Genomic DNA, 8538 nt, shown 5'->3' with positions numbered 1-8538 from the left:
CCCATGATTGCAAGCGTTAGAAGCTGTGGTGCTACCCGCTGCGCCACCGAATCCGGCCAGCAAACTTGTTTTGGCAGTCGAACAAGAAAATTGCAGTAGTGTTAAAAGCAAACTTCTCTATGGCACTAGCTGGAACAGGAAGTGCCCAGCCTGCACCAAATTGGAAACAGAACATTGCTAGCAAGGACACCCACAATGGCCTCCAGCGGAGGAGATCCTTGAAATGATTTCCCCATGCATAAGCGTTGCAGAATCCGCCCCTTAGCTGAGTGGAGGGACCCTAGGCGGCTTGAAGTGTGATGAAGAGGTGTGCGCGCATAGATTCACAGACACTGTTCCAGGAAGCACATTGCAAAACAGCCTCGCGTTTTTATTACTCCATTCTCAACCAGCCCAGACTCACTGTGCACAGAGCAACTGGCGAGCTGGCAAGCTGTTCCTGCAGGTTTTGCGACAACGGAGGGCCGTCAAAAACGTGCGCCCTCACCTCCTAGCTCCCAATTTTTTTTTCTCCTATACAACCGTAAAATACATTTCTGCCCTCCTCCTTGCGTGCACTTGTCAACCGGGTGGGCCCCTCTTTTCGTTGGCGGAGTTACAAAACCTAGAGTGGTCGTGCCAGGGCCCTGAGCTCAGGCAGCAGGTCTGGCTGCTGGGGCAGGTCCCAGGAGGCGCTGAGAACGGCGGCGGGCACCAGCTTCAGCTCCAGCAGGTTGGCCTTGGGGTCGTCCAGCAGGTGGCCGGTGGGGGCGGTCAGCGTAGCCTCGCACCCAGCCTCCTCCATGCTGTCCTGGAGAAACTCCCGCACCGCGGCCAGGGGCTCACGCACGCCAAACGTCCCCTGGGACATCGTCAGCGAGGGCGTTCAAGCATTGCTTGCCGCTTGGCAACAGCATTGAACCGATGCTTACACGAGCCGTGAAGACAAAACACTACTTTGTTCAGCTTGAATAGAACTAGCCTTTGCTATCTCGCTCAGGTCCAATGCAGCCACAAAAGAGGTTTTTGTAACCTAAAAAAAAACGCAAGAAATGTTGAAAAACTTTCTCGCGTGTGCGGTGACATAATATAGGCAGGAGTGGCCCCAGAAACGTGGTTATCTGTTAACTCCACGTTAGCGCTGAAATGACGCTACCACACGAAACTAGAGGCCCCACTACAATCGCCCAGTTATATTTCTTGGCGATGCCCTTGGTCAGCAGCTGCCAATAACATGTTTCTATGACACCATTGATTTTTGACGTCGTGGATTCTGATGTCCTACGATTCTGCGACGTCATAGAAAAGAAAAATTGCCAGAAAGCGGCTGCAGAGTTACCACTGCTCCGTATGTTTTCTTCACTCAATTATTTGTTTGAAATGTGCAGATAAACCGGTATCATTGGTACTAAGTCAAAGCAGAGTTCTCATTGGCCCAAACTTGTATTTTGTCCTCATGGCCCCCTTTAAGAGGGTTTCATTTTTAGTTTCAACGAAAATAACGGTTTCGTTCTAATTGTTGCCAATTGAAGAGAATAAAAGGGATAAGAGGCAGTCCCCGAAAGCTCCTTCCTCTCGCCTTTTAGCCACATGTCACCCGTGCATTGCGGAAAAGCCTGTCGCCATTAGAGAGTTTTAGCAGTACGTTCGTTACGTTCGTTACGTTCGTTCCGTTGCTACCGGGTTTACCGGGACCCGACTGCGCATGCGCACGTACGTACCGGGTTCTTTCCGTAGAGTGAGACGGAAAACGTGTTTTAGCACTCCGTAGCGTCGTACCGTTCGTTCCGTGTGACGGCTGATTAGCCGAGTAGTTGCAAAAATCCACACGCTAAAAATACGTAAATAAACAACGCAGTTTCCCCTAAAGCATTGCAAATCTAAAATAAATCGCGCTCGGCCGGACGCATTGGGAGGCAGGGGCTGCGGTGGCGGAGACGGCACCAGAGCGAGCGCAGGTGACGACATGGTCGCGCGCCGTTCACGTGGAGGAATGGCCTTGGCCTTGCCCGATTGAAACGCTAGACACACTGTACGATTGGTACACGCGATTCGTATGCGACTGATCGTTACGACTGTCACCACGACTAGTCGTACGCGTGAATTTGAGACACATGGCCCGATGCGGGTGTGCGATGCCTCGTCGGCGCCGCTCCGCCCACTGTTTTTGCTCCATGGCCAACTACGACGATCGCTGAGCTGAATTTGTAGATCCCGCGCTTTTGTACGCAAGAAATGGATAAAGCAGGCAATCGTGAAGCGTTTTCTGCATCGGAAACAGTCCGCGCACACGCCGGTCGCGCCTGCCAACTCGGCACACTCAGCGGCTCGAACCGGCGCATACCACGGTAGCAACCGCTTGTCGCTGCTCTTCCGAATCAATCTGATTATTAAAACGAAGTTCCATCTGCGAGAAAGTAGGTGTTAGTGTGGTGAAAAATTGTGCTAGGGATTGTTCTCAGGGCTTATTTTAAAAGCGGCGATCAGATATATCTGCCGCGACGCAAGCCTATGCTGACCGGCCGTGGATGCCGCGGCGCGCGGTGCGGCGCGCGGCCGAGAGATGGCGATACCTGCCTCGGAAGCATCGAAACAGGCTACGCAGATGTCTCGGTCACCGATCGCTCACGGCAGTTGTAGCTCAAATAAAGTTTCACATGCGAGAAAGGGGATGATAGTGAGGTGAAACGTTGTGTTACGGAGTGTCATTCGCAGTTGCACAGATAGCGGCGATCGCCAGGACGCTAAGCCTAAAGTTCTCAACACCCGAGCAAGCCGGTTGCGGGCTCCGGATACGGTAACACGGAAGCAGAGCGCCGGGATAGACGCCGGCCGCGTACGGAACAAATGGCGCATGCGCAGTCGGGTCCCGGTAAACCCGGTAGCAATGGAACGAACGTAACGAACGTAACGAACGTACTGCTAAAACTCTCTATTAGCAGAGGAAGCGGCCCATTGCAGGCACTTGGACTGCACTACACCTGGCCCCAAATTTGTTCAAACTCAATGTAAAGAATATATTTTTCACGCATTTCTAGCATTGCATTAATTTAAAACGCATAATTTCATGTATCGGAATTCATCGAAACAACTGTCCCTTTGAGTTTTAAAACTTCAAAATACTTCAGAGATGTTCAGTTTTTGAACAGTGCTATTTGATTCATAGCGAAATTGAAGATCGCATTATTTCCTCCAATATTCAAAAGTTTACAATACTATCCACACGTGCCTAGTAGGAACAGTTGTCACGGCACCACAGAGGTGACTTCAGAAATGAAGCATTAGGATGCACAGCAGGCTTAAATTCCAAATACCAAAAGGACACAAAGCCACTGCTGGCTGATGTTTCTGCCTGCAGAGGGAATCGCATAGTAGAGGCAACGGGAATTGACTCTTCTCATTTTTACCCCAATATCAACTTGCATTTCAGAATGCAGGCAGTCATTCCAAGGCATCAGAAGAACGTGAAATTCAGCATTAAGTGAAAAGTGTCTTGTGCATAAAATATAAAGCTCTGTACTGTTCAGAAATTTCATCTCATTTTTAAGAAAGAAAGAAAACAGTTATTTCATCACTCTGAGGAAAAAAAAACATCTGCAGTAGAAGTAGAGCACACTTGATAGAAAGATTCTATGTACCGAAAACCTATAATGAAAAGCTTAAAGGGGCACTGACACAAAAATTTTGCATCTTGTTTTTTTTGTTGCGATAAGTAGCTAGTGACCTACTTATAACCTGTAGAAACCTCATTTGCTTCAGCGTGCGACGGTTGTTTAATTAGAGGCATTTTAAATGCGGCCAGTCGCAGTTTCGGTTTCAGCGAGTGCCGCGAAACGATGGATTTTGTGGATTTTGTGTGCACAAAGCTTCGTCCGTTTGTCCTTCCTTGTCCCGTTCTTCGCGCTGTTTTTTTTTTCGCTCATCAAAAAATGTACCAACCAGCCCAATTTTCCACCTTGTTAAAGCTGACCACGTGACCGTCGGAGGGATATCACAGAGCAGAGCCGCCGTAGCACTGTCGAATCCGCATCGACGGCAGTTTCTGCGAATGCCCCCACGTACTGATCTCGTGAGGCGCTTAATTAAAAAGCGACCGTGGATGTGACGCAGGCGCTGCGAGTGCAAATGCTACCGCGGCTAAAGAACGACGCGCGACGCTCGAGACGGTGGGTGGCAAGACGCGCGCTGGGAGCAGCCGGCCGGTCTGCCTACAGGTCCGCCTACAGATGTGTTCGGCTTAACACTGCGCGGATATTCGAGTGCCGCTCTCGTAAGCGGTGCAGATGACAATTTTAAATGCAACCCGCCATCGCATCATTAACTCCTTTCTCATGTAACCACCATGGTCGGGACTTGGGGGCAATTTCGTGCAGCGGTAACAAGCTATCACTCGAGCTACCTGCGCCGGCCTGGGCCACTGCGCGGCCGTGGCCGCCTCCTGCACAGCGACCGTGAGGCTAGCTCAGTGGGCTTTTCGTGCCTCCGGCACGTTTTCGCATCCAATGGTAATGAACAGTAATAGAAACAGAGTGCCTGGAATCGCTGTAGAACTTTGGTCGCGGCCAGCTACCCCATGAGCTGACGAAATCACGGCGCCTCCGCCGCCAACGATCGGGTCGTTCGTTCTCGAGAGCAGAAGCTCCGCCCTCCGGCCCTCCGATTGGAGCGGCCAGCCTGGCGTGCCAGCGAAAAACGCCGGCAGTGCGGAAGCGGCAAACACAAACTCGTGACGTGTTTGCATGTTGTTTATTTACACGATATCCTCGGGATGTAGATTGCGTGTGGTCCTCTGCTGGCAGGTCGGTTCAGTTTCGCACACTTTAAAATTGATTTTATATATGTTCTAGGCTGTATTCGCCGCTGATATTTTGCAGATGATGTATATGTGTTCCCGCCAATCTATCTCCGAAGTTATCTCGCCTTCAAAATTTTGTGTCAGTGCCCCTTTAAGATGCAAAGACAGCTTAAAGGAGCCATGAAGAGAAAATAAAACTTCGTTTAATTTGAAAGAACGAGGACTCAGTATCTCACTCAGCTCCATTACAGCCACAAAAGTTGTTTTTTAAGAAAAAAAAAAAAAAAAAAAAGCAAGCAGTGACGTGTTATGAGCAAGAATGACGTCATACGGGCCAGCAATAAAACATAATTTTCAGTGCTTTAACTGCACGTTAGCATTCAAGTGGTGCGGTCAAATGGAACTAGAGGCCCCATTACAGACGTCCAGTCATGTGTCGTCGAGACAGGTCGTTTAGGCGGCCGCCAATCGCACAAACAAGGTTCCGTGACGTCATAGAAAAGTTGCGGGAATTGGCTAGGGGGTCGCGACTGCTTCAAACGTTTTCTTTAATATCTCCGTTATTTGTTCAAGGATTGCGATGATATTGGCATCATTGTTATCGGGACTAAGCACTCTTTCTAATAAACCCAACTTGTATTTTGTCTTCATGGCTCCTTATGCACAGCTCAGTTTATGCACAACTTGGTAACGTGCTTATACAGTAAACTGCACCTTGATGGGCAACAAAGCCCATTGTTACTGACGTGATTGGAGCTGTTCAAGGCTTTGCAGCGAGCACATAAACCTATTGGCAAAGACCACTGCAACAAGACACAGTTTTTTTTCTTTTCCCACTTTCACTAGACAGCCAATGCGAAACTTATTTTGGCACCGTAGTCTAGTCCACACGGTTAACCCGTAAATGCACTTATACTGTGATGCCTCCAAGTGCAAACTTTCTGCACAAAACAATAGCAAAGCAACCGTGACAAAACAGTAAACTTGGTGCACACAAAGGATAAATCTACATGGTTTCCAACGAGCATTAGGCTTCATTAAACTGAAGTTGGCTGCACTGAGGTGTGGGAATTGTGGAAACCCATGATCCCGACTCAGTACGCGGCAGCGCTCAGAGACCCGCACGGCTTTTCGACGACGACGAGGCTTGCGCAATACAATGGCAATATAGGGGAATTTGCTTGCGCCTCGTGAGACGGCGCCACCGGCGTGCTTGAAAGCGGGGAGCTCGGAGTTGTGTTTTTGGCGGCGAGGCGGCTGTGGCAAGCAGAGGACTTGTGCTGCGGCGCTTGGCGGTGGCGGCCGGCCACTCCGAGCGCGGGGACAACTCGATGTGCGGTGGCGGAGCGACCCGGCAACTTCCCCTCCAGCCTGGACCGTCCATCGGTGGCGCCGAAGTCGAATGACTCGGCCGCTCAAGCAACGTGGGACCCATCGACGACAAAGAAGACGGGAGCGCTAGGGGGAATTTGGGAATAAACCCCCTTTGAGGTAGGAGTTGACTCCCACGCCGGCGGCGTCTACACGGCAGCCGCGTGTGGACGATCGTCCGAGCTAGACCCACACCGCAGAGGTGTAGCTGAATTGTCGCAGCACTTTACCAGTGTGCCCTTCTTGACCCAATTGAATAAAGCAGCAGCCGACAGAGGACGGGGGAAGCAAAAAAGCGGGGCACAAGGAGAGAGGGGGGGGGACGGACCTGCAGGATGAGTCCGGAGGGCAGGCGGATGCGGATGAGGGTGTAGCGGTACATGGTCTGCTCCCGCCGCTCGCCCCGCTCCCGCATGGCCTTGGTGCGCAGCGTCGTCTGCACCTCCACCTCCCGACGCCTGCACAACCACAAAACAGGGGGGAACTTCATGCAACAACGTCTGGCTCACAGGGACTGCGAGGGAAAGAAAAACGCCGCCTCGACCTTAAGGGGGGACTCATTTGATCACGTTCTTATGGGACTTGTAGCTGTGCTACGCGAGCGTTTGAAAGGACATTTGAGTCGAATGGCCTTCGAACTGGAAGGAGTTCCGCCGATCTACCCGACAATTCTCAAGGGCAGTTGAAAGTTTCTGCATTCGCCCGCCATGTTTTGGTGCCGCCCCTGCTGTCCTGTCTCGTTCTCAAGAAAAATTTAATTTTAGAGTTAGAATAGGCAAAAATAAAATTTTTAGTGATCAAATTGGTACCAATCTACAAGCGTGCACAATACATGCACTAACTTGCACTAACTGCCAGTTTCTTTTTTTCCGCACCGCCGGTGTTGAGAGTAACAAGTTACTTTGTAATCGTAGAGCGAGTGGTAGAAAACAAACAAGAGAAAAATTATGAAGCGCGTGCACTTTGAACGCCAAGTTTTAGTCGCAATTCGGTTTTTGTAATGACGGCATGCAGAAACTGCGTTTGAGAGTACGACTGTTCACGTTTCAAAGGCCTTCGAGAACCTCAAAAATCGTTGGTGATGCTCCTTGGACTCAAACGGCATTATAACCAAAGGCCTTTGAAAAATGTTGAGTAGCAGCTCAAAGGTCAAATGACATTTGACTCAAAGGCCTTCAAAACGTTCGTGTAGCACGGGTATTACATACTAATTCATGGCCCACTGGCTCAAAAAGCATCGTGTACAGATACGAAAGGCGTTACAAATTCATTGAAATCTCCCCAATGGCCTAATTTGCTTCTTTTGGAAATATATAACTTCTTTACCGAGATAAAAAATAAACAAGGAACGTGTTTTGGTTTATCCAGCTTTCACTAGATGGCACTAGCTGTCTAGCAAGCAAGAGTTTTACATTTTTATTTCAGTACAGAAGTAACATATCTTTAAAATAAGCAAACTAGGCCGTCGTGAACACTGAACATGATTGTGAAGCTTTTCGTATTCGTGCACGATAGTTTTTAAGCCTGTGGGTCATGAAGTAGTTCACGTTTAGAAGTCCTTTAGAAATGTTCACAGGCGAGTCCCCCTTAAACCAACTCGTTTTAAGTGCGATGCACTTTATAAGCGACCCTGAATCCGCCGTCCGCATTGCTCCTCCTCCTCTCCCCTAGCAACGGCGCGAGGAGCGGAGAGGAGCGTCTGTAGCAACGGCGCAGCGACGTCACACCCCACGTGACCCGCGCGCGCTCCGCCTCCCGCGCCGTGGCTGCGCGCTTGCGCCGGCTCCCGCACCGCTCCTCGCGCCGTGACGTCACACTCCCACGTGACCGCGCGCTGGCGCCTTTGCGTCTGCTCCCCCTCTCCTCGCGCCGTGACGTCACATGCTCTGCAGCTGGCGCGCCTCTCCCCCCGTTAGGTTTGCACTCACCCTCGGCGCGCGCCTCTCCCCTCGCCTGACAGCTCCCCCTCGCCGGTACTGCGCCTCTCAAGGCGATGGCAGAATTACTACGCCGTGTACTCTCGGCGCAAGAAATGCATTCGCACTTCCTCACGATTCCCTTCGGGGAGGTGGGGGCAATTTTTTTTGTCGTAACGACCTTTCCCACACACACACACAACACCAACTGCATCTTTGCTTCCATTCCACAGTTGTGAACTCGTGCCTCATTCTCTGTTGCAGCATTCTTCAGGACATCGCAGAGTTTAGTGCAAAGGGCCGAGGAAAAGACAAGAAGACCTAAGGCTGCTTGTGTCTCATCTTTTTGCCTTCCCCGTCTACTTTCACACTCAACTCTTCTAAGAAGAACGGAATACCAAGTTACAGTGCTCACTCATTTTCGAGCATGCATTCATCGCCACTCAATTCTGAATCCATACAAGTGTGGAGTCCAAA

At 50.5% G+C, this 8538-nt stretch overlaps 1 protein-coding gene across 2 annotated transcripts in view; it reads right to left on the bottom strand.

The window, feature by feature from the left end:
- Positions 1-345: 345 nt before the first annotated feature.
- Gint3 (GDI interacting protein 3) overlaps positions 346-8538 on the bottom strand; it is a 28755-nt gene continuing 20562 nt past the window's right edge. For both annotated transcript variants that reach the window (XM_077683572.1, XM_077683573.1), the window contains exons 7-8: positions 6474-6603; positions 346-841 (exon numbers count right to left, since the gene is read on the bottom strand). In XM_077683572.1, the coding sequence (XP_077539698.1) occupies positions 605-841; positions 6474-6603 (367 nt within the window). In that variant the 3' untranslated portion in view covers positions 346-604. The remainder of the gene's footprint in view (positions 842-6473; positions 6604-8538) is intronic.

Source organism: Haemaphysalis longicornis, unplaced genomic scaffold, assembly GCF_048455015.1.
Source record: "Haemaphysalis longicornis isolate Haplotype H1 unplaced genomic scaffold, Haemaphysalis longicornis Haplotype H1 scaffold_9, whole genome shotgun sequence".
Classification (NCBI taxonomy): Eukaryota; Metazoa; Arthropoda; class Arachnida; order Ixodida; family Ixodidae; genus Haemaphysalis; species Haemaphysalis longicornis.
This window is presented reverse-complemented; position numbering and strand designations above follow the sequence as displayed.